General features: G+C 45.0%; 2 protein-coding genes across 2 annotated transcripts in view; one reads left to right on the forward strand and one right to left on the reverse strand.

The window, feature by feature from the left end:
- kcnab1a (potassium voltage-gated channel subfamily A regulatory beta subunit 1a) overlaps positions 1–18,676 on the forward strand; it is a 124,105-nt gene extending 105,429 nt beyond the window's left edge. The window contains exons 6-14 of the mRNA XM_064975300.1: positions 223–267; positions 1,827–1,870; positions 2,864–2,950; positions 13,762–13,847; positions 15,409–15,529; positions 15,861–15,955; positions 16,527–16,647; positions 16,834–16,922; positions 17,180–18,676. Of these exons, the coding sequence (XP_064831372.1) occupies positions 223–267; positions 1,827–1,870; positions 2,864–2,950; positions 13,762–13,847; positions 15,409–15,529; positions 15,861–15,955; positions 16,527–16,647; positions 16,834–16,922; positions 17,180–17,269 (778 nt within the window). The 3' untranslated portion in view covers positions 17,270–18,676. The remainder of the gene's footprint in view (positions 1–222; positions 268–1,826; positions 1,871–2,863; positions 2,951–13,761; positions 13,848–15,408; positions 15,530–15,860; positions 15,956–16,526; positions 16,648–16,833; positions 16,923–17,179) is intronic.
- Positions 18,677–21,109: 2,433 nt separating this feature from the next.
- Positions 21,110–24,381, reverse strand: LOC135546690 (translocon-associated protein subunit gamma). The gene is made up of 5 exons (XM_064975302.1): positions 24,142–24,381; positions 23,566–23,692; positions 23,325–23,423; positions 21,719–21,850; positions 21,110–21,237 (listed from the first exon to the last, which is right to left on the reverse strand). Exons 1-5 carry the CDS (start codon positions 24,272–24,274, stop codon positions 21,171–21,173), a joined length of 558 nt encoding a protein of 185 aa, XP_064831374.1. The 5' UTR covers positions 24,275–24,381; the 3' UTR covers positions 21,110–21,170.
- Positions 24,382–25,105: the final 724 nt, after the last annotated feature.

Here is a 25,105-nt window from a genome sequence, read left to right on the forward strand (position 1 = left end):
TCTTCCACTCTCTTCCTCTCTCTATTCCTCTCTCTCTTCCTCTCTCTCTCACTTTCTCTCTCTCTCTCTTCCTCTCTCTCTCTCTCTCTCTCTCTCTCTCTCTCTCTCTCTCTCTCCCTCTCTCCCTCTCTCTCTTTCTCTCTTCTCTCTCTCCTTCTCTCTCTCTCTCTCTCTCTCTCTCTCTCTCTCTCACTCTCTCTCTTCCTCTCTCTCTCTCTCTAGACGATCAAGTCTGGTCATCACTACCAAGCTGTACTGGGGAGGAAAGTAAGTGCCTGTTCAAAAACTCTTAACTATGTTTCAAATACTGCAGAGCTCAGCTCTTTACACAAACACCTACATGCCTTTTCTTTCTCTGCTTCTGCACCTCTTCACTGTTAACATCCTGTCATACGCTCCTGTTCTGCTGACTGGGGGACATTGTCTGATACCACACACCCACGTGTACATACACACACACACACACACACACACACACACACACTTTGCAGAAGTTTTAGATACATGCAGTATAGATACATGGTACATGCAGTGGCAGTCATCCATCCTTCATCACTATGTATTCGTCCATCCTTCATCACTATATATTCATCCATCCTTCATCACTATGTATTCATCCATCCTTCATCACTATGTATTCATCCATCCTTCATCACTATGTATTCATCCATCCTCCATCACTATGTATTCATCCATCCTTCATCACTATGTATTCATCCATCCTTCATCACTATGTATTCATCCATTATCCATCACTATGTATTCATCCATCCTCCATCACTATGTATTCTTACATCCTTCATCACTATGTATTCCTCCATCCTTCATCACTATGTATTCATCCATCCTTCATCACTATGTATTCTTCCATCCTTCATCACTATGTATTCATCCATCCTTCATCACTATGTATTCCTCCATCCTTCATCACTATGTATTCCTCCATCACTATGTATTCCTTCATCACTATGTAATCATCCATCCTTCATCACTATGTATTCATCCATCCTTCATCACTATGTATTCATCCATCCTTCATCACTATGTATTCCTCCATCCTTCATCACTATGTATTCATCCATCCTTCATCACTATGTATTCCTTCATCACTATGTATTCATCCATCCTTCATCACTATGTATTCATCCATCCTTCATCACTATGTATTCATTCGTCCTTCATCACTATGTATTCATCCGTCCTTCATCACTATGTATTCATCCATCCTTCATCACTATGTATTCATCCATCCTTCATCACTATGTATTCATCCGTCCTTCATCACTATGTATTCATCCATCCTTCATCACTATGTATTCATCCATCCTTCATCACTATGTATTCATCCATCCTTCATCACTATGTATTCATCCATCCTTCATCACTATGTATTCATCCATCCTTCATCACTATGTATTCATCCATCCTTCATCACTATGTATTCATCCGTCCTTCATCACTATGTATTCATCCATCCTTCATCACTATGTATTCATCCATCCTTCATCACTATGTATTCATTCGTCCTTCATCACTATGTATTCATCCATCCTTCATCACTATGTATTCATCCATCCTTCATCACTATGTATTCATCCATCGTTCAGCAGGAGAAGGAAAGGAGTTGACAGAACGCAGACTCTAAACACTAACTCACAGATAGTTACTGTACATAAAACACACACACACACAGAAACACACAGAAACACACAGAGTGGCCAAGCACTGAGAAGGTCACAGCAGGAAGGCCGTGTAGGTTGAGTGTCAGCAGTGAGCAGAGAAACAGAGTTGAATGTGTTGACCTTCTGTCCTGTCTGTGCCCACAGGGCAGAGACTGAAAGGGGCCTTTCAAGGAAACACATTATTGAAGGTAAGAACACACAGCACACACACACACACACACACACACACACACATCTTACCTCACCCCGTCTAACCCTGTCTCACCCCGATGAACTGTATTGATTAATATCTCCGCTCTCTCCCCTCCTCCTCTCCCCTCCTCCTCTCTTCTCTCTCTCTCTCTCCTCCTCCTCTCTTCTCTCTCCCCCCCTCCTCCTCTCCTCTCTCTCTCCTCCCCTCCTCCTCTCCTCTCTCTCCCCTCCCCTCCCCCCCTCCTCTCCTCTCTCTCCCCTCCCCTCCTCATCTCCTCTCTCCCCTCCCCTCGTCTCTCTCCCCTCCCCCTCGTCTCTCTCCCCCTCCCCCCCCCCCCTCCTCCTCTCCCTTCCTCTCCCCCTCCTCTCCCTTCCTCCTCTCCCCTCCTCCTCTCTCTCGCCTCCCTCCCCTCCTCCTCCTCTCCTCTCCCCTCCTCTCCCTTCCTCCTCTCCCCTCCTCCTCTCTCTCGCCTCCTCTCCCCTCCTCCTCTCTCTCACCTCCTCTCCCCTCTTCCTCTCCTCTCCCCTCCTCTCCCTTCCTCCTCTCCCCTCCTCCTCTCTCTCGCCTCCTCTCCCCTCCTCCTCTCTCTCACCTCCTCTCCCCTCCTCCCCTCCCCCTCCCCCCTCTTCCTCTCCCTTCCTCCTCTCCCCTCCTCTGTCTCCCCTGCCCTCCCTTCCTCCTCTCCCCTCCTCTTCTCCCTTCCTCCTCTACCCTCCTCCTCTCCCCTCCTCTCCCCTCTCCTCATCCCTCTCCCCTCCTCCTCTCCCCTCCTTCTCTCCCTTCCTCCTCTCCCCCCCTCTCCCCTCCTTCCCTCCTCCTCTCCACTCATCTCTCTCCCCTCCTCCTCTCCCTACCTCCTTTCCCCTCCTCTCCCCTCCCCTCGTCTCTCTCTCGTCTCTCTCCCCTCCTTCTTTCCCCTCCTCCTCTCCCCTCTTCCTCTCCTCTCCCCTCCTCTCCCCTCCTCCTCTCCCCTCCTCTCTCTCTCCAGGTCTGAAGGGCTCCCTTCAGAGGTTGCAGCTGGAATACGTAGACGTGGTCTTCGCAAACCGCCCCGACACCAACACGCCCATGGAGGGTGAGTCAGTCTATCAACATTCACCATTGGGGACCGAGCAACCAATGTAAGTCAAGAGGGCAATTGGTTGATTAGTCTCATATTCTGAAAAACTAAAATCTGATTGGTTTGTGTTTGTATTTTTTAAGGATCCCCATGGGGTCCAGCAACATTTAGGCAGTTAATACAAGCAGTGGATTTCTTTGCCAGGCTAACAAACAGAGCAGAATCAGGATTTGGGCAGGCAGGGAGGGAGGGAGGCAGGCAGGGAGGCAGGCAGGCAGGCAGGCAGGCAGGCAGGCAGGCAGGCAGGCAGGCAGGGAGGCAGGCAGGCAGGGAGGCAGGCAGGGAGGCAGGCAGGCAGGCAGGCAGGCAGGGAGGCAGGCAGGGAGGGAGGCAGGGAGGCAAGCAGGCAGGCAGGCAGGCAGGCAGGCAGGCAGGCAGGGAGGCAGGCAGGCAGGCAGGCAGGCAGGCAGGCAGGCAGGCAGGCAGGCAGGGAGGGAGGCAGGCAGGGAGGCAGGCAGGCAGGGAGGCAGGGAGGCAGGCAGGCAGGCAGGCAGGCAGGCAGGCAGGGAGGGAGGCAGGCAGGGAGGCAGGCAGGCAGGGAGGCAGGGAGGCAGGCAGGCAGGCAGGCAGGCAGGCAGGCAGGCAGGGAGGCAGGCAGGCAGGCAGGCAGGCAGGCAGGCAGGCAGGAGGCAGGCAGACAGGCAGACAGACAGACAGACAGACAGACAGACAGACAGACAGACAACCTGACAGACAGACAGACAGACAGACAGACAGACAGACAGACAGACAGACAGACAGAGCAGAATCATGATTTAGACAGACAGACAGACAGACAGAGCAGAAGCATGATTTAGACAGACAGACAGACAGACACATCAAATCAAAGTTTATTTGTCACGTGCGCCGACTACAACAGGTGTATTCCTTACTTACAGGCTCTAACAAATAGTGCAAAAAAGGTTTTAGGTGAACAATAGGTAAGTAAAGAAATAAAACAACAGTAAAAAGACAGGTTATATAAAGTAGCGAGGCTATAAAGTAGTGAGGCTACATCCAGACACCGGTTAGTCAGGCTGATTGAGGTAGTATGTACATGTAGATATGGTTTTAGTGACTGTGCATATATGACAAACAGAGAGTAGCAGTAGTGTAAAAGAGGGGTTGGTGGGTGGTGGGGCAGATAGCCCGGTTAGCCAATGTGAGGGAGCACTGGTTGGTCGGGCCAATTGAGGTAGTATGTACATGAACGTATAGTTAAAGTGACTATGCATATATGATAAACAGAGAGTAGCAGCAGCATAAAAAGAAGGTTTGGGGGGGTTGGAGGGGGGGGTACACAATACAAATAGTCCGGGTAGCCATTTGATTACCTGTTCAGGAGTCTTATGGCTTGGGGGTAAAAACTGTTGAGGAGCCTTTTTGTCCTAGACTTGGCACTCCGGTTCTGCTTGCCATGCGGTAGTAGAGAGAACAGTCTATGACTGGGGTGGCTGGGGTCTTTGACAATTTTTAGGGCCTTCCTCTGACACCGCCTGGTGTAAAGGTCCTGAATGGCAGGCAGCTGAGCCCCAGTGATGCACTGGGCCGTACTCACTACCCTCTGTAGTACCTTGCGGTCAGAGGCCGAGCAGTTGCCGTACCAGGCAGTGATGCAACCAGTCAGGATGCTCTCGATGGTGCAGCTGTAGAACCTTTTGAGGATCTAAAATATTTTCAGTCTCCTGAGGGGGAATAGGCTTTGTCGTACCCTCTTCACGACTGTCTTGGTGTGTTTGGACAATTCTAGTTGGTTGTTGATGTGGACAACGAGGAACTTGAAGCTCTCAACCTGCTCCACTACAGCCCCGCCGATGAGAATGGGGGTGTACTCGGTCCTCCTTTTCCTGTAGTCCACAATCATCTCCTTAGTCTTGATCACATTGAGGGAGAGGTTGTTGTCCTGGCACCACATCGTAAGGTCTCTGACCTCCTCCCTATAGGCTGTCTTGTCGGTGATCTGGCCTTCCATTGTTGTGTTATGTGCAAACTTAATGTTGGTGTTGGAGTCGTGCCTGGCCGTGCAGTCATGAGTGAACAGGGAGTACAGGAGAGGACTGAGCACGCACCCCTGAGGGGCCCCCGTGTTGAGGATGAGGATCAGCGTGGTGGATGTGTTGTTCCCTACCCTTACCACTTGGGGGCAGCCCATCAGGAAGTCCAGGATCCAGTTGCAGAGGGAGATGTTTAGTCCCAGGGTCCTTGGCTTAGTGATGAGCTTTGAGGTCACTATGGTGTTGAATGCTGAGTTGTAATCAATGAACAGCATTCTCACATAGGTGTTCATTTTATTCAAGTGGGAAAGGGCAGTGTGGAGTGCAATATAGAATGCATCATCTGTGGATCTGTTGGTGTGGTATGCAAATTGGAGTTGGTTTAGGGTTTCTGGGATAATGGTGGTGATGTGAGCCTATCTACCCATCTGGATGCCTCTTTCTCTCTTCTTGTCCTATACCTCTATCCTATCCTCCTCTCCTCCTCCTTCCCTCTCTTCCCTACACTCCTCCACCTCCCTCCTCTCTTTCTCCTTCCCTCTCCCCTTCACTCCTCCACCTCCCTCCCTCTCTCCCCTTCACTCCTCCACCTTCCTCCTCCTCCTAGAGAGAGAGAGAGGGACAAAGAGAGCAAGAGAGCGAGAGCGAGAGAGCGAGACAGGGAGAGCGCGCGAGAGAGCGCGAGCAAGCGAGAGCGCGAGAGAGCGCGAGAGAGCGCGAGAGCGCGAGAGAGAGAGCGCGAGAGCGCGAGAGAGAGAGCGCGAGAGCGCGAGAGAGAGAGCGTGAGAGAGAGAGCAAGAGAGAGCGAGAGATAGCGAGAGAGTAAAAAAAATGCAAAATTGTCCTTCTCCCTACTGATCTGAATAATGTTTACATATTTTGCATTACTCATCCCATATGTATATACTGCTTTTTCTACTGTATCTTCATCCATATCACTCTGACATCACTTGTCCATATATATATATATATATATAGTCTTAATTCATTCCTACATAGATTTGTGTGTATTGGATTGTTTAATTTGTAAGTTTTTACTTGTTAGAATGTTTTATTTATTTAGGCAAATTCTTATTTACAATGACAGTCTAGGACCAGTGGGTTAACTGCCTTGTTCAGGGGCAGAATTTCATTTTTTTTTTACCTTGTCAGCTCAGGGATTTGATCTCGCAACCTTTTGGTTACTGGCCCAATGTTGTTACCACTAGGCTACCTGCTGCCCGATGTTACTGCACTGTCGGAGCTGGAAGCACACGCATTTCTCTACACCCACAATAACGTCTGCAAATAACGTGTATGTGACCATTAAAATGTGATTTAATTTGATTTGAGTAGTATTAATGTAATGGTGGTAGTAGTAGTAGTAATGAAGATGGTAGTTGTAGTTCTGATGTAATGGTGGTAGTAGTAGTAATGAAGATGGTAGTTGTAGTTCAGATGTAATGGTGGTTGTAGGAGTAATGAAGATGGTAGTTGTAGTTCTGATGTAATGGTGGTAGTAGTAGTAATGAAGATGGTAGTTGTAGTTCTGATGTAATGGTGGTAGTAGTAGTAGTAGTAATGAAGATGGTAGTTGTAGTTCTGATGTAATGATGGTAGTAGTAGTAGTAGTAATGAAGATGGTAGTTGTAGTTCTGATGTAATGATGTAAGTAGTAGTAATGAAGATGGTAGTTGTAGTTCTGATGTAATGATGGTAGTAGTAGTAATGAAGATGGTAGTTGTAGTTCTGATGTAATGATGGTAGTAGTAGTAGTAGTAATGAAGATGGTAGTTGTAGTTCTGATGTAATGGTAGTAGTAGTAGTAATGAAGATGGTAGTTGTAGTTCTGATGTAATGATGGTAGTAGTAGTAATGAAGATGGTAGTTGTAGTTCTGATGTAATGATGGTAGTAGTAGTAATGAAGATGGTAGTTGTAGTTCTGATGTAATGATGGTAGTAGTAGTAATGAAGATGGTAGTTGTAGTTCTGATGTAATGATGGTAGTATTAGTAATGAAGATGGTAGTTGTAGTTCTGATGTAATGATGGTAGTAGTAGTAGTAGTAATGAAGATGGTAGTTGTAGTTCTGATGTAATGATGGTAGTAGTAGTAGTAGTAATGAAGATGGTAGTTGTAGTTCTGATGTAATGATGGTAGTAGTAGTAATGAAGATGGTAGTTGTAGTTCTGATGTAATGATGGTAGTATTAGTAATGAAGATGGTAGTTGTAGTTCTGATGTAATGGTGAGGATGACAGTTTCATTTTTCATGTTTAGCCTTTTAGGTGTATTAGATTTCTACTATGGTCTGTTATATTTATTGTTGTTATTTTTGCATTATTTTCTTTATTAGTATTATTATTTACTACCATTTTATATTATTCTTCATTATTTTATTACCATGTATATTGTATATATTGTTGCAATGGCAATATTGAAGCACTGTTGTTCATGCCAGCAGCTTGAATTTGAATTTGAGGAAAAGAGTGTGAGAGAGAGAGAGAGAGAGAACGATGGAGAGAGGGAGAGAGAGAGAACGATAGAGAGAGGGAGAGTGAGGGAGAGAGAGAGAAACCAACAGCTTGAAAGAGAGAGAGAGAGAGAGAGAGAGAGAGAAACAAACAGCTAGAGTGAGAGAGAGAGTTCCTAACTTGCTTTCCAATCTTTATGAGTAGTGGTAACATATACCTTCTAAGGCATTTCAATGGGTCTCTCTCCATTCTGATTGTTTTATGCTGTTTAAATACTGTTAAATCCCAAAATAGTTTTTTTGCATTATCATCAAGGGATATGGGCAAACAATCAAGGCTATATTTTTAACCAAATGTTGCAATTGCAATTTGATGATATTTCTAACTCTATAGTCACACATTATACACACATTATGCACTTTGAACACAGTGTTGCTTGACATGAAAACAAATACAAATTCCAGGGAGGAGTTTTTGTGACAGGGGAGGAACCAAAGTGTTGGTCAGTGTTTCCTAATGGTCCCTAAAATCTTTGGATACATTAAATGTTTTCTTTTAGCTACTTCATGTCGCTAACATATTCATGCTTTACCCATTTCTCTTTTATTTCGAAGATACTGTTGCACAAACAACATGCTGATTTCGGCCTACACTACCACTAGTATCAGGCTGTATAGTAGGCTAGCTACATTTGCTCTGACTAGTACATGTATTAGCTAGCTAGCCACTAGTAGCCAGCTAACTAGCAATAACATTTAGTGGCTAACACGACTGAAAGACAACTTTCCAAGAAAAGCCAAACTAGCTGTTTCAGGTGTAATAAACACAAACTAATAGTGTAATTATAGAACGCTTCTAGATTTTTATTAAGAAACAAAGTGGAAACAGTATCATAGTCATCAACATTGTTGCATGCGCTGCATTGACCGTGCAGACTGAAAAAATGTGTCTCGTGGTCAAGAATCAACACATTTGCTCCTTGAGTGACAGGGGGCAGGGGTAGGTCTGTGTGGAAAGCGGCGTAGAGAGAAAGAGAGTGGAAAGAGATGACTCAAGTCACGGAGTAAACTATAAAAATGGGCATTACACACGGCGTATCACATGTAACCAACCATTCAAATACCATTATAGAAGGTAAAGTAAAACCCTAACTGGTCCATCAATACGAGTGTAGAATCAGATACAGTTTACATTATTCTAAATATTCAAAGCTTTCTCAATAGCAAGGCTATGCTCACTGAGTCTGTACATAGTCAAAGCTTTCCTTAAGTTTGGGTCAGTCACAGTGGTCAGGTATTCTGCCACTGTGTCCTCTCTGTTTAGGGCCAAATAGCTTTCTAGTTTGCTCAGTTTTTTTGTTAATTCTTTCCAATGTGTCAAGTAATTATCTTTTTGTTTTCTCATGTTTTGGTTGGGTCTAATTGTGTTGCTGTCCTGGGGCTCTCTGGGGTGTGTTTGTGTTTGTGAACAGAGCCCCAGGACCAGCTTGCTAAGGGACTCTTCTCCGGGTTCATCTCTCTGTAGCTGATGGCTTTGTTATGGAAGGTTTGGGAATCACTTCCTTTTATGTGGTTGTAGAATTTAACGGCTCTTTTCTGGATTTTGATAATTAGTGGGTATCGGCCTAATTCTGCTCTGCATGCATTATTTGGTGTTCTACGTTGTACACGGAGGATATTTTTGCAGAATTCTGCGTGCAGAGTCTAAATTTGGTGTTTGTTCCATTTTGTGAATTCTTGGTTGGTGAGCGGACCCCAGACCTCACAACCATAAAGGGCAATGGGTTCTATAACTGATTCAAGTATTTTTTGCCAGATCCTAATTGGTATGTCAAATTTTATGTTAATTTTGATGGCATAGAATGCCCTTCTTGCCTTGTCTCTCAGATCGTTCACAGCTTTGTGGAAGTTACCTGTAGGGCTGATAATTAGGCCGAGGTATGTATGGTTTTTTGTGTGCTCCAGGGCAACGGTGTCTAGATGGAATTTGTATTTATGGTCCTAGCAACTGAGATTTAATGTCATGTCCCAGGTCTGTCAGGACCCAGGTCTGACAGAATCTGTGCATAAGATCTAGGTGCTGCTGTAGGCCCTCCTTGGTTGGTGACGGAAGCACCAGATCATCAGCAAACAGTAGACATTTGACTTCAGATTCTAGTAGGGTGAGGCCGGGTGCTGCAGACTGTTCTAGTGCCGTCGCCAAGTCGTTGATATATATGTTAAAGAGGGTGGGACTTAAGCTGCATCCCTGACTCACCCCACAACCCTGTGGGAAGAAACGGTTGTGTTTTTAGCCAATTTTAACTGCACACTTGTTGTTTGTTTACATGGATTTTATAATGTTGTTTGTTTCTCCCCCAACATCACTTTTTATCAATTTGTATAGCAGACCCTCATGCCAAATTCAGTCAAAGGCTTTTTTGAAATCAACAAAGCATGAGAAGACTGCCTTTGTTTTGGTTTGTTTGTTTGTCAATTAGGTTGTGCAGGGTGAATACGTGGTTTGTGGTATGGTAATTTGGTAAAAAGCCAATTTGACATTTGCTCAGTACATTGTTTTCACTGAGAAAATGTATAAGTCTGCTGTTAATGGTAATGCAGAGGATTTTCCCAAGGTTGTGCATATCCCACGGTAGTTATTGGGGTCAAATTTGACTCCACTTTTGTGGATTAGGGTGATCTGTCCTTGGTTCCAAATATTGGGGAAGATGCCAAAGCTAAGGATGATGGTTAAAGGAGTTGAAGTATAGCCTATTTAAATAATATATAATATATCCCATTTAGCAGACGCTTTTGTCCAAAGCGACTTACAAGTCGGCTGGGGCCACTACTGCATATGGGTGCATATGGGTGGCCCCAGTGGGAAACGAACCCACGACGCTTGGCGTTGCAAGCGCCATGCTCTACCGACTGAGCCACACAGGACCCTAAAATTTTAGGTCTGTATATTTTATAATTTCATTGTCCTGTCTACTCCTGCTCCTTCCCTCTGGCGTACGACGTAGCCAGAGTGCTAACCACCAGTCCTGGCACTTATCATTACGCGCACCTGTGAATCATTATGATTTACATCTGGACACCATTACCTTCATTATTTCCTCCCCTTTATATGTTACTCTCCCATGTTCACCAGTTGGTATTTTTATTGTGTATCGGCGTACATGTTAGTGGCGTGTTCTTGGTTTTGTCGTTTTATTAAAATGTTTCACCTGCTTTTGAATCACCACCCCATCATTACATTCATTGAGGATACCATCAACACCACAGGCCTTTTTGGCCTAGGTTTTTATTTTGTCCTGTAGTTCCTTCAAGGTAATTGGATAATCCAGTGGGTTCTGGTAGTCTTTAATAGCTGATTGTGGTTTAACCATACATCTCCATTTTTGGATAGATAATTCTTTGTGTTTTCCAATTTTCACAGAAGTGGTTAGTCTATGGATTCTTCAATTACATTGAGCTGTTCCTCTTTTCGTAGTGTATTTTAGTGATTCACCATAGTGAAGGCGTAGACTCAGGTTTTCTGGGTCTCTTTATGTATGTTGGACAGGTTGGACAGGTTTCTCAATTTCTTATTTAGGTTTTTGAACTTTTCATCAAACCATTTGTCAATGCTAATTTTCTTCGGTTTTCTGTTTGCAACCATAGAGATATAACTGCCAGTCCAACAATGCTCCAATTATCTAGAAAATACATTTTGACGATTAGGGGAACAGGCTAAAAAGTGTAACAAAAACTATTGACCAAAGCATGCAGGTAGCTACCTCATTGGAAAATACAAATAATGTGAAATGGTAGTCCGTACACTTTTTGATTTGCTTAATTTAGGTCAGATACAAACAAGTACAAACCAATCTGTATTGTTAGATAGCTAGATCTTTCATTTTGTATAATAACTGCAATTATGGACATTGTTGTCTAGTCTAATTTTCTTCGGTTTTCTGTTTGAAATGCCAGGTTAACATTTGGTTATGAGGCAGTCACGGTGTTTACCCGCTGTGTGGACGTCTTTCCGTGGTAGCAGGGTGGAGAACCACTTCTGTGTTGGGGAAAGTAGAAGAAGCCAGTGCTGTGGCCACTCTTTCCTGCTGTGCCCTCAGGTCGTTTGTTCCTGTGTGTATTATTATGTAGCTGGGTGGGTCTCGTTTGTCCTCCGACAGAAGGTCTAGGGTTCACTGGGCGTTTTGACACCAGAGTTTAGACACTGTTTGGGGAAGTATTTTTTTTTTATCTAACCCGTTTGAGTCCATAAGGAGTACAATCTGTGTCCTCAGTGGGTGGGGTGCGGGGTTGTCAGGAGGGCTATCAGGGTGGCTGACAGGGGGGGGGGGCTCAGAGGGAGTGGGATACCCTGGGCTTGGCCTTCATTTGTCTGTCCCCCTGTGTTTACGACACTATGATCAGGGTCTGGGGTGGACTGTTCTGCTGTGGTGTCGAGACTTTTGTAGAGAGCTGAGGTGGGCTGTTCTGCTGGCTTCTCTGCGGGTGTGGACACCTCTCAAATGGGTTGTTCTGTCACACACCATCCCTCTCACCCTCTCCCCCAGCAGTCTGATCCTCTCCTTGTGCTCTGTTCTCCTGCTCCAGCTCTTTCTCCTGTTGATGTTTTCTCACTACAGTCCAGAGTGCAGATATCTCTCTACACCTTCAGCAATCTAGGTCTAGTTAAGGGAGTGTTGTTGTGCTGGACTGTTGTCTGGGTCTGTGCTGACTGGAGTGTAATCACCTGCTGTTCCAGATCCACTTGCCTTACCTCCAGCTGGGTAAATGTATCCTTCATTTCAATGAGGGAGTAATACTCTGTGCTGGGAGGTTGACATTCTGCTTGGGGTTGCTCGTCTGTAATGAAGAGAGGTCTGGTCTGACCCGCTCAGTTTGGGAGTATCTTTCTCAAGGTAGAGCTTCTCTCTCTCTCTCTCTCTCCCCCTCTCTCTCTCTCTCTCTCTCTCCCCCCCTCTCTCTCTCTCTCCCCCTCTCTCTCTCTCTCTCTCTCTCTCTCTCTCTCTCTCTCTCTCTCTCTCTCTCTCTCTCTCTCTCTCTCACACACACACTCTAACTCTCTCTCTCTCTGTACTTTCCCTCATCATTCCCCCTCCCCTGGTCCTGACAGGTACCCGTTACACAAGGCTGAGAACAATAACAAGGCTCCCTTCATAGTGTGTTGTAGTCCAGATGCTAGTGTGTTGGAGCTAATTGCTTCATTAATAATGTACTGATGGTTGGCAGCACGTTAGCACTTTAGTCCCTGGTCATTAGCTCATTAGAGAAGTGTGAAGAAATGTATTGTCAGGAGGAGAGAGACAGAGGGATCAAGGATGGGTATGTGGCCTTCAGGGATAGTTGAGTCATTACCAGTTCAGTAGTACAACGCAGGCAGGAAAGACTACAGTTCCCCCTGATGGTATATATATATTTATATTATATTGCTGTGGCATAATATATACCAGCAGAGGCAGGTGGGAGGAGCAATAGGAGGATGGGCTCATTGTAATGGCTGGAATGGAATAAATGGAACGCAGCCAAACACATCAAACATATGACAACCACATGTTTGACTCCATTCCATTTATTCCATTCCAGCCATTACAATGAGCCCATCCTCCTACAGATCCACCTACTCTGATATACCGTATATAAACACTACCGGTCATATGGTTTTAGAAAACCTACTCATTCAAGGGTTTTTCTTTATTTGTACATCGTAGAATAATAGTGAAGACATCAGAACTATGAAATAACACATATGGAATCATATAGTAACCAAAAAACTGTTAAACAAATCAAAATATATTTTATATTTGAGATTCTTCAAACTAGCCACCCTTTGCCTTGATGACAGCTTTGCACACTCTTGGCATTGTCTCATCCAGCACTGAGTATACCTTCTCTAGTACTCTTACCAAAACATTGTTATGAATCATTTTATTTATTATTTATATAAATAGCCACCCTTTGCCTTGATGACAGCTTTGCACACTCTTGGCAATCTCTCAACCAGCTTCATTAGGTATTCACCTGAAATGCATTTCAATTATGGAATTTCTTTCCTTAATGCATTTGAGCCAATCAGTTGTGTTGTGACAAGGTAGCGTTGGTATACAGAAGATAGCCCTATTTGGTAAAAGACCAAGTCCATATTATGGCAAGAACAGCTCAAATAAGGAAAGAGAAATGACAGTCCATCATTACTTTAAGACATGAAAGTCAGTCAATACGGAACATTTCAAGAACTTTGAATGTTTCTACAAGTGCAGTCACAAAAACCATCAAGAGCTATGATGAAACTGTCTCTCATGAGGACTGCCACAGGAATGGAAGATCGATTGATGTCCTTGTCTCCTCAGAGATTGTGAGAGCCATGACGTATGTGATCAACCAGGGGATGTCCATGTACTGGGGGACTTCTCGATGGACAGCCATGGAGATCATGGTGAGTTAACCCTATGACCTTTAACCCCTAACCCCTGAACCTTAACCATGTACTGGGGGACATCTCGATGGACAGCCATGGAGATCATGGTGAGTTAACCCTATGACCTTTAACCCCTAACCCCTGAACCTTAACCATGTACTGGGGGACATCTCGATGGACAGCCACGGAGATCATGGTGAGTTAACCCTATGACCTTTAACCCCTGACCCTTAACCATGTACTGGGGGACATCTCGATGGACAGCCATGGAGATCATGGTGAGTTAACCCTATGACCTTTAAACACCTAACCCCTGACCCTTAACCATGTACTGGGGGACATCTCGATGTTCAGCCATGGAGATCATGGTGAGTTAACCCTATGACCTTTAACCCCTAACCCCTGACCCGTAGCCCGTGTGACAAAACCTCTCCACAGTACTCACACAATCTTCACTTTAAAACTCTCATTACAGATCAGGCTCATACAGCAAGTCTGTGAGCCCTCAATAATCTGTGGAGGCCTCTGAGAAAGCCTCAGAGAGAGCCTCAGAGAGAGCCTTGGTGAGAGCCTCAGCGCCTCAGAGAGAGTCTTGGAGAGAGCCTCAGAGAGAGCCTCAGAGAGAGCTTCGGTGAGAGCCTCAGAGAGAGCCTCGGTGAGGGCCTCAGAGAGAGCATCAGAGAGAGCCTCAGAGAGATTCTCAGAGAGAGCCTCGTTGAGGACCTCAGAGAGAGCCTCAGAGAGAGCCTCAGAGAGAGCCTCAGAGCGAGCCTCCGAGAGAGCCTCAGAACCTCAGAGAGAGCCTCGGAGAGAGCCTACAGAGAGAGCCTTCAGATAGAGCCTTCAGAGAGAGCCTTCAGAGAGAGTCTTCAGAGAGAGCCTTGGAGAGAGCCTTGGAGCCTCTTGTTTGTGTGCTGAATAACAGGGAAACTGATGGAAACAGGCTGTCTGTCTGTGGACCTTTTTATGTCCTGGCTAATTTGGAGGAGAAGGGGGAGGATAGGAGAGGTGGTGGCTAACTACATTTCCTGAAAAAAAGCCTGATAATGACTGATTGCTAAAGCATCCCCAGGATTTTCTGTAGTCAACAACCTCTCGTTCTCGGCAAGTGTGTGTTAAGCGCTGCACATGATGTTGTGTTGATTGTGATTAGGGTGAATTTTGTAGCGTAGCAGCTCAGACGAAAGCACTGTAATTTAGACGGCATCTATAATGCAGTGGTATACACAGACAGGGGAACAGAGCCGAGAGGCAAACCAGCCCCACCCACCACAGCCTGTAGCAGATTAAAGTGGCTGTGCTGATGCTTAAGAAAGCAATGAGCGCTGTACATGTATTTTCTATGGCATTTCTCTTTGCAAACGCTCATATGGAAACATAGATACGCGACTGCAAGTGAATTGGTGTGTGAAATATAGACTAAGCTAAATGAGCTGAATACAGTATAATTCATGAATTCTGATTAGGATCCCTCTCCTCATCTCTCCAAAAACTCTCTCTCTCTTGCCCCCCCCCCTCTCTCTCTCTCTCTCTCTCTCTCTCTCTCTCTCTCTCTCTCTCTCTCTCTCTCTCTCTCTAGGAGGCGTACTCTGTGGCCAGACAGTTTAACCTGATCCCTCCGGTGTGTGAGCAGTCTGAGTACCATCTCTTCCAGAGGGAGAAGGTGGAGGTCCAGCTTCCAGAACTCTACCACAAGATAGGCATGTGTCAATCATCCAGGCTGGCCACGCCCACTTCTCTCACATATGCTGAAGGTTCACCTTACCATCCTCCCATCTGCTACAGGGTTCTAATCAGTGTATACATACATAATCAATCCTTATGTGATTGTAATAAAGTGATATGATAACGTCCTCCTGAGCACTCCACTCCCCTAACATCTGCTGGGGTTCAGACCCGGGGATTTCATGATGTCCTCAGAGCATCTGTTTGGTGTCCGTCTGATTGACAGTGATAATAGATCTCACAGTTATCTGTCACTCCCTCCCTCCCTCTCTGTTCCCACATTCCCTCTGGTCTCCATGGTGACAGGTGTCGGGGCAATGACGTGGTCTCCGCTGGCCTGTGGCATCATCACAGGGAAGTACCAGAACGGCATCCCAGAAACCTCCAGGGCATCCATGAAGGTAGGCCCTGTATCCACTCAACAACCTCTCAGTCTCACTGCAGAATCCGACATTTCTAAAAAATAAAAATAAAAGTTCAGGTTAAGTTAAGGCATTAACTGCAGATGGTTAAGGCAAGGGTTAAAGTTTGAAAACTAGTGCCTAGCCGGAGCTCGCGGCTTCGCCCATCCGCTTATACCCATTAAGTCATCTCTCAACATCCTGGGTACCTGGACGGATGTTGAATACCGCCTTGAGAGACCTGCCTGATCCACTTCCACCTCTTTCTATCTCTCTCTCTGTCTCTCTCTTCTCCCTCTCCACTCTTTTCCTGTCGCTCTCCCTCTTTCCCCTCTTTCACTCTTTCTCTCTGTCTCTCTGTCTCTCTGTCTCTCTCTTCTCCCTCTCCACTCTTTTCCTGTCGCTCTCCCTCTTTCCCCTCATTCCATCTTTCCCCTCTTTCTCTCTTTCTCTCGTTCTCTCTCCCTCTTTCCCCTCTTTCCCCTCTTTCCCCTCTTTCTCTCTTTCCCTCTTTCCCCTCTTTCTCTCTTTCTCTCTTTCTCTCTCGCTCTCATTCTCTCTCCCTCTGCAGTCGTATCAGTGGTTAAAAGAGAAGATTGTGAGTGAGGATGGGAGGAAACAGCAGGCAAAGCTGAAGGAGCTGGGACACATTGCTGAGAAACTGGGCTGTACTCTCCCACAGCTGGCCGTGGGTGAGAGAGATGAGCATGGGCACACACACACACTACTGTGTTTCAGTACTTTAGCGCCACCAAGTGGATGCCAACAGTACATTCACATTTCTATGAGGAATTCCATTAATGTCACACTAGATTAAACAACCAATAATTGTCCCCCGCTCTGTCATTTCCTCCCTCCTCACTTCTCTCCTTCCCTAGCCTGGTGTTTGAGGAATGAGGGGGTGAGCTCAGTCCTCCTGGGATCCTCCAGTCCAGAGCAGCTAACAGAGAACCTAGGCGCCATACAGGTAAAAAACACACACACACACACACACATTTTTGAGGAGTAAAAATGTATTCCCATTCAAAATCCTATCTTCCCTAACTCCTAAATCACACCCTAAGTTCTGACCCTAAACTTAACTCTTAAGTCTAAAATAGCATTTTACCAAATTGAGGACATGAAAAAATAAAATGTCTTGTTTTCCTGGTGGTCTTGTCAGGACCATTGTGTGTCTGAAAACGTAGGAAAACATGTCCTCACACATTCTGATATTTTCCACAGTTTCTTCCAAAAATGACTTCTCATGTGGTGTCGGACATTGATCATATACTGGAGAACAAGCCGTACAGAAAGAAGGACTATCGCTCCTAGACACCCAGGAGGAAGCAGAACCCCTACTGTACAACCACTGTGGATCCAGTTACACCAACCATCTGGGCTCAGCCTCCATGGGGTTTCAGCTCAGTCTAATCCCAGCCCAGTTCAGGCCTGCTCAGCTCAGCCCCAGCCTTCTTAGTCCAGTGTAACCGAGCTCAGTTCAGCCTAACCCTGCTAACCCTCTGCCCTAGACCAGCTTTCAGCTCAGCTTACTCTCTCAGTAGATTCTCTGTCTCCTGAGATTGTTAACCATGTAGATGCTTTCTTCCCCTCTCTGATGTGCCTGGACTTTCTCTTCAAAGGCACCTTGTACAAAACAACACAGAAAGGGGATAATAATACCGTAAACGTCTTTCACAATGCATTTTGAAAACTAGTATACTGCATTTGACCACCGTTTGACCTCGCAAAGCAGAGCACCCTGGGACAGTGAGTTTCAGCGACAGGCCTTTGTTCTGTCTGTGAGGGGAAGAATGTGCATGTTGTCGCCCCCACCTGGTCGTATGAGAAACTGCTATCCAATATCTTCAATAGATTATTAGTGCGAGAGCGCAGGAGAATCTCATTTGCATTTTCCTTGGGAGAATCTCAATTCCATACTCCTCGCATCCTCTCTCCTCACCAACTTCTCAAAACCCATTGGAGGAGAAGGTCAGAGGGGCGAGGAGAGAGGAGGAGAGAGGAGGCGAGGAGTATGTAATTGAGATTCTCCCCTTGACTCCTTTCATCCTCTCTCCTTGCTTCCTTCTCAAAACCCATTGGAGGAGAATGTTCGAGGGGAGGGACCTCTGACTTTCTCATCCAATACGTTTTGAGAAGGAGGAGAGGAAAGAGGACGCGGGGAGGCAAGGAAATGCAATTAAGATTCTCCCAGTGGCCTACTGTTCTGTATAGTGCCAGTCTGAGTGAGCAGGGGGCCTCTTGTACTGTACTGTACTGTATACTCTCTGTCTGCATCCATAGAGGAGAATCCTGCCTCTCCTCCTCCTGCCTGTAATTTGAACCTGCATCTTTAGTTGCTGATGGGAATCTGGGATAGCACAAGCCACTCTGTGACATAACCTCCCAACCAGACCAATGTTACCTGTGGGTGTTGCTTGTTAGATAATGTGTAAGATAGGTGAAGTATTTAGAAAGATGTAAAGGCCTATATCTATTCTATAATAGTACGTGAAAATAAGTTTCTTCTGTGGGTTAGAATGTTTTTCATCTTTCAGGGGTGTATATACAGTATTAAACGTTATGGGGAAAACCTTGTAACGTAAGCAAAACAGACCTCAAGTCCCCTTTGTTGCAGATGAAACTAAAGTATTCTATAAATTACCTAGAAATATTCTATAAATAACCTAAGTATTCTATAAATAACCTAAAAACTACCTGTAAGTATTCTATAAAGAACCTGTAAGTATTCTATAAAGAACCTATAAGTATTCTATAAAGAACCTATAAGTATTCTATAAAGAACCTATAAGTATTCTATAAAGAACCTATAAGTATTCTATAAAGAACCTATAAGTATTCTATAAAGAACCTATAAGTATTCTATAAAGAACCTATAAGTATTGTGTAAATAGTGTTGTACTGTTTCTCCTCTCTCAGCAGCACAATACATCCATGGCTGTTTGGTGCTGATCCAAGTCCAGCTCTGCTCCTGGGTTTGCCCATTTAGCCCAGACTGACAATGTAAACTACTGTATTAAAAGGTATCAGACCGTTATAAAAGTGTTGTTTTCTACTGTATCTAAAGTTATCAGAAGAGAGGATTTACCAACTATAAATCAGTGTTTCCCAAACTCGGTCCTGGATCTCCCTCTGCGTGCATTTTCTGTTCTTCTGCCCTACCACTACACAGTTAATTCAAATCATCACAGCTTGACGAGGAGTTGGCTATTTGAATTAGCTGTGTGGTGCTCGGGCAAAAACCAGAACGTGAACCCGTGGGTGGATGGGGGACTGAGTTTAGGACACCCTGAACTATATTACTGACATGAACATCAGTGTCCATCCATCTATCCTGATCATTAATGTACATATTCCCTATCCTGCCATGAGAACAGTGACCTCTCTGTAAATAGCATAATATAAACTCAACAATTTCAGATTTGCCCGAGTAACAGTACAAACACAGAAATCAGTCAATTGACGAAGAAAAAAAGTATTAGTCCCTAATCTATGGATTTCATATGACTAGGAATACTGATATGCATCTGTCACAGATAAAAGGTATTGGATCAGAAAACCAGTCAGTATCTGGGTGTAACCACCATTTACACGCCTCATGCAGCTGTGTAATGTCGTTCCACACCTTTTCAATGGCTGTGCGAAGTTTGTGGATATTGGCGGGAATTGGAACACGCTGTCGTAGACGTCAATCCGGAGCATCCCGAACATGCTCGACGGGTGACATCTCTGGCGAGTATGCAGGCGATGGAAGAACTGGGACATTTTCATCTTCCAGAAATTGTGTACAGATCATTGCGACATGGTGCCATGCGTTATCATGCTGAAACATGAGGTGATGGTGGTGGATCAATGACATGACAAGAGGCCTCAGGATCTCGTCACAGTATGTTTTGTGCATTAAGATTGCCGTCGATAAAATGCCATTGTGTTTAGTCCGTAGCATATGCGTGTCCGTACCATAACTGCACCATGGGACACTCAGAAAACCTCTCACCTACACAGCATCATACACGTGGTCTGTGTTATGAGGCCGGTTGGACGTACTGCCAAATTCTCCAACAACAACGGAGGCAGTTTATAGTAGAGAAATTAACATTGAATTCTCTGACAACAGCTCTGGTGGACATTCCTGCAGTCAGCATGCCAATTGCACTCCCTCAAAACATGACATTGTGTTGTGTGAAAGAAACTGCACATTTTAGAGTGGCCTTTTGCCCCACAGCACAAGGTGCACCTGTGTAATGAGTATGCTGTTGAATCAGCTTCTTGATATGCCACACCTGTCAGGTGGAAGGTTTATCTCGGCAAAGGAGAAATGCTCACTAACAGAGAGGTAAACAAATTTGCCACATTTGAGAGAAATAAGCTTTTTGTTTATATGGAACATTTCTGGGATGTATTTCAGCTCATGAAAACACTTTATATGTGTTTATATTCTCATTCAGTGTAAAAATTAATATGACACTTCATTAATAAATGCACAATGATGATGAAATCTATTGGCGTTTCATTCCTGGAAATGTAAATCAGTTTTCTGATTATTTGCTGATTGACAATAATAACCACACAGACATTGGTTCTTGATCTGGCCACTTTAATTAGTACAAAAAGTGAAGGACAGAGTGACCTGGAGTGGCCCCCAGACATTTGATCATGCATTTCATGTAGACTTACAGCTGAAATGATATGATTATAATTTTAATTCTCCTTCTCGCAATCATTACAAAAAAATATCCTAGCTTCACCCCAGCCCCCCTGACCTAAACCCCATTCCCTCCTCCTAGCTTTACCCCAGCCCTCCCTGACCCAAACCCTCCTCCTAGCTTCACCCCACCCCAGCCCTCCCTGACCCAAACCCTCCTCCTAGCTTCACCCCACCCCAGCCCTCCCTGACCCAAACCCTCCTCCTAGCTTCACCCCACCCCAGCCCTCCCTGACCCAAACCCTCCTCCTAGCTTCACCCCACCCCAGCCCTCCCTGACCCAAATCCTCCTCCTAGCTTCACCCCAGCCCCAAACCCTCCTCCTAGCTTCACCCCAGCCTTCCCTGACCCAAACCCTCCTCCTAGCTTCACCCCAGCCCTCCCTGACCCAAATCCTCCTCCTAGCTTCACCCCAGCCCTCCCTGACCCAAATCCTCCTCCTAGCTTCACCCCGCCCTCCCTGACCCAAATCCTCCTCTTCTCAGTTGTTCATTTTCTTTCTTTCCTCCTTTACTTGGATCCAGTGGACAGCAGGGCGATGAGGCCAGATGAGGCACTGATGGACAGGATGTAGTTACTGGGGAACAATGGGTTAAGGAAAAAAAACATCTGGGAGGAAATGGCGGGCAACTGGTGCGAGGGAATAACGCTTCAGGTTTAGCTACATACCGTACTTATAGTATATGGGTGAGCAATACGAATCTCCTACACACACACACCCACACACTCCTCAGACATTTTTCAGCCAGAGGTAAACAGCAATCCAGACATGTACACAGAATACAGCTGTGGCAACCTGAAGATTCAATACAAAATCTGTACTTGAACCAACTAGTGATTGGCTGTAGTCTGTGGCCTAGCCAATGAATAAGCAAATATGTTTCCTCTACGAGTACTACATCACAACAGGACAATGAGAATGCCAGGATGTGAGTCAAGCATCAATCATTTAGTAAAGGAACATTCATATATTTTCAGCTTTAGTAAAGCACCCATAGTTCCTGCTGGAACGTTACCCGTCTAGTTAAATTGAGGATGAATGTGGTTAAATGGGATACACGGTGGGGTTGAAGTTCTTCAGCAGGAAGAAGGAGGCGATGATGACGAGGACCAGGAACAGAGTGTTGTTATAGAAGATAGAGAAGGTGGTGGCCTCATAGTCAGCGACCTCGTTCTTCTTCCACAGGATCCTAACATGGGGAGGAGAAGGTTGTATCAAATCAGTCGGTTACCTCCTCCTGACACAGGATCCTAACATAGGGAAGGAGGAGTTCAACCATTTGTGCATGTACTTGAGAACAGGGTTTAAATGGGTAAGCATGCTGTTTGGTAGCCTGGTCCCAGACCTGTTTGTGCTTTTACCTACTCTGTTGTCAAGCCATTTTAAATGTAAAGTCCGTAAGGAATTACCAGAAACAGACTGGCCCCCAGGCTATATTAAAGAGACCAGAAACAATCCGGGCCCCCAGGCTATATTAAAGAGACCAGAAACAATCCGGGAACCCAGGCTATATTAAAGAGACCAGAAACAGGCTGGACTAGACTATATTAAAGAGACCAGAAACAGGCTGGTAACCAGGCTATATTAAAGAGACCAGAAACAGGCTGGTAAACAGGCTATATTAAAGAGACCAGAAACAGGCTGGACTAGACTATATTAAAGAGACCAGAAACAGGCTGGACTAGACTATATTAAAGAGACCAGAAACAGGCTGGACTAGACTATATTAAAGAGACCAGAAACAGGCTGGACTAGACTATATTAAAGAGACCAGAAACAGGCTGGACTAGACTATATTAAAGAGACCAGAAACAGGCTGGACTAGACTATATTAAAGAGACCAGAAACAGGCTGGACTAGACTATATTAAAGAGACCAGAAACAGGCTGGACTAGACTATATTAAAGAGACCAGAAACAGGCTGGACTAGACTATATTAAAGAGACCAGAAACAGGCTGGACTAGACTATATTAAAGAGACCAGAAACAGGCTGGACTAGACTATATTAAAGAGACCAGAAACAGGCTGGACTAGACTATATTAAAGAGACCAGAAACAGGCTGGACTAGACTATATTAAAGAGACCAGAAACAGGCTGGACTAGACTATATTAAAGAGACCAGAAACAGGCTGGACTAGACTATATTAAAGAGACCAGAAACAGGCTGGACTAGACTATATTAAAGAGACCAGAAACAGGCTGGACTAGACTATATTAAAGAGACCAGAAACAGGCTATATTAAAGAGACCAGAAACAGGCTGGTACCCAGGCTATATTAAAGAGACCAGAAACAGGCTGGACTAGACTATATTAAAGAGACCAGAAACAGGCTGGACTAGACTATATTAAAGAGACCAGAAACAGGCTGGACTAGACTATATTAAAGAGACCAGAAACAGGCTGGACTAGACTATATTAAAGAGACCAGAAACAGGCTGGACTAGGCTATATTAAAGAGACCAGAAACAGGCTGGTACCCAGGCTATATTAAAGAGACCAGAAACAGGCTGGTACCCAGGATAGCTGTTTCAGTGAGACCCCTACAGCTTCAACAACATGACATTGAGGGGGGAAATAAATGTCTTCTAGAGAACTCAGTAACCCACTCAGGAGTGATTGACATGTTATCTGTCCAATCACAGACTGGCTGGCAGACTAACCTCTCATCCTTCTCCTTGCGTGACATCTTGCGATTGTCAGCCTCAGAGAGTTTCCTTGTCACCTCCTTGGAGACAGCATCCTCTCGCTTCTGGGCAACTCTGTGGTCAAGAGATAAGGCACATTTAGAAGTTAGGTACCAACCTACTACAGATCGATGACAAACTCACCATACTGCCAAGCATTGCAGAACACGGAGGCCATAGTTTTAAGTGAGTGTTCATGTTTGTATAATAAACTTACTTGTGTTTGAGGACGAACTTAACGTTTTTGTAGGCGAAGGCCACCAGGTAGGTGCTGACCAGTGTCATGACCCCATACAGGACCGCTGACTGGACCAGGTCCATGTGCCAGATCCTCCAGAACAGCCCTGAACCACAACAAGGAAAGAAAAAACAAACAGGGAGGGTCACAACAGTTCACACTCTGTTGGTGATAATTAGTATTACGTAGTAGTGCCACAGTGAACAGAATAGCTAACGTTAGTTACCCACAATGACGTGCCTGTTAGCTAATCAAGTCTAGGATAACGTAGCTAATAACCAACACAACCACAATATCAATATCAGCGAGTAACTTTCACTAGCTAACTAGACAACTTCACCTGGCATATACTAACTAGGTAATAAACGTTACAGTAACAGGGTAACATATGGTGGCATAGGCTGGTTAGCAAACCTAGCTATATATATATATATGTCTCGTTATGCCACGTAAGTTAGTTATGTTAGGTAAAAAGATGTCTTGCTACCGGTAGTCGAATATCCATCCAATGCAATGCATCTATGATACAATTAGCAGTCCGGCCTTGCTACTTACAAATGGGAATTGCGGACACAATTAGTGCATTTCCGTAGAAAAGCGCGGAGGACTTTGCAGACAGGTTTCGGCTGAAGTCCTGGAGGAGTAGGTCTTCCTCGGATTGCTGTTTGCTGCTACCTTTAGGTGCCATTGTTCCGAAGCGACCGGTCCGTCTTTTGCTCTACGGTGAAAAAAAAAAGACTGACACGTAAGAACAGAACTGGTTTGAAAAAACACTAACGACGCGTCAGCTCAAACACGGAAATAGCTGTCTTTAGAACGGAAGTTGTGCTGTTTTCTTCAGTGAGGATCTCCTTGGCTATCGTACTTGGAAAGGATGAACATTGCCACCTACTGTTCTGGTTGTTGAAAAGAAAAGAAAGATGACGAAAACAAATTGATAAAACATACCACCAGAGGACACTCTTCATCTATGGTCAAATAGTGTAATAAATACCCGATCGACACCGTGTACAAAACATTAAGAACACATTCCTAATGTTGTGTTGCACCCCACCTTTTGCCCGCAGAGAGATTGACGTCATCACTACTTGTTTTTTGTAAGAAGTGTGGACAAGCTGGATATACCGAGCTGTCTGTTTAAACTACTAGCACACAGCTCAGACACCCATGCATACCCCACAAGACATGACACCAGAGGTCTCTTCACAAGTCCAGAACAGACTTTGTGAGGTGCACAGTACTGCATAGAGCCATGACTACATGGAACTCTATTCCACATCAGGTAATCGATGCAGCAGGAGAATCAGATTTTAAAAACTGTTGAAAAGACACCTTAAGGAACAACGGGGACTGTGAAGACGCACACACACATGCATACACACACACACGCTAGCACACGCACTCTACACACACCTACAATGTAATATTGTTGTGTGGTGGTATTATACAGTTTGTATTGTAGATATGTAGTGGTGTGATAATGTTATCTGATGTACTGGTTTATCTATAGTTTTATAAA

The sequence above is a fragment of the Oncorhynchus masou genome, chromosome 9, assembly GCF_036934945.1.
Source record: "Oncorhynchus masou masou isolate Uvic2021 chromosome 9, UVic_Omas_1.1, whole genome shotgun sequence".
NCBI classification, from domain to species: domain Eukaryota; kingdom Metazoa; phylum Chordata; class Actinopteri; order Salmoniformes; family Salmonidae; genus Oncorhynchus; species Oncorhynchus masou.

What these genes read in the sequence shown, in the direction of transcription:
- LOC135546690 (XM_064975302.1), bottom strand. Translation starts at nt 24,274, where the DNA reads ATGGCACCTAAAGGTAGCAGCAAACAGCAATCCGAGGAAGACCTACTC. An exon ending in AAGTTCGTCCTCAAACACAA is followed by an intron (nt 23,424 to 23,565) that starts GTAAGTTTATTA and finishes TCTTGACCACAG; the next exon opens with AGTTGCCCAGAAGCGAGAGG. An exon ending in CGCAAGGAGAAGGATGAGAG is followed by an intron (nt 21,851 to 23,324) that starts GTTAGTCTGCCA and finishes TCCCCATGTTAG; the next exon opens with GATCCTGTGGAAGAAGAACG.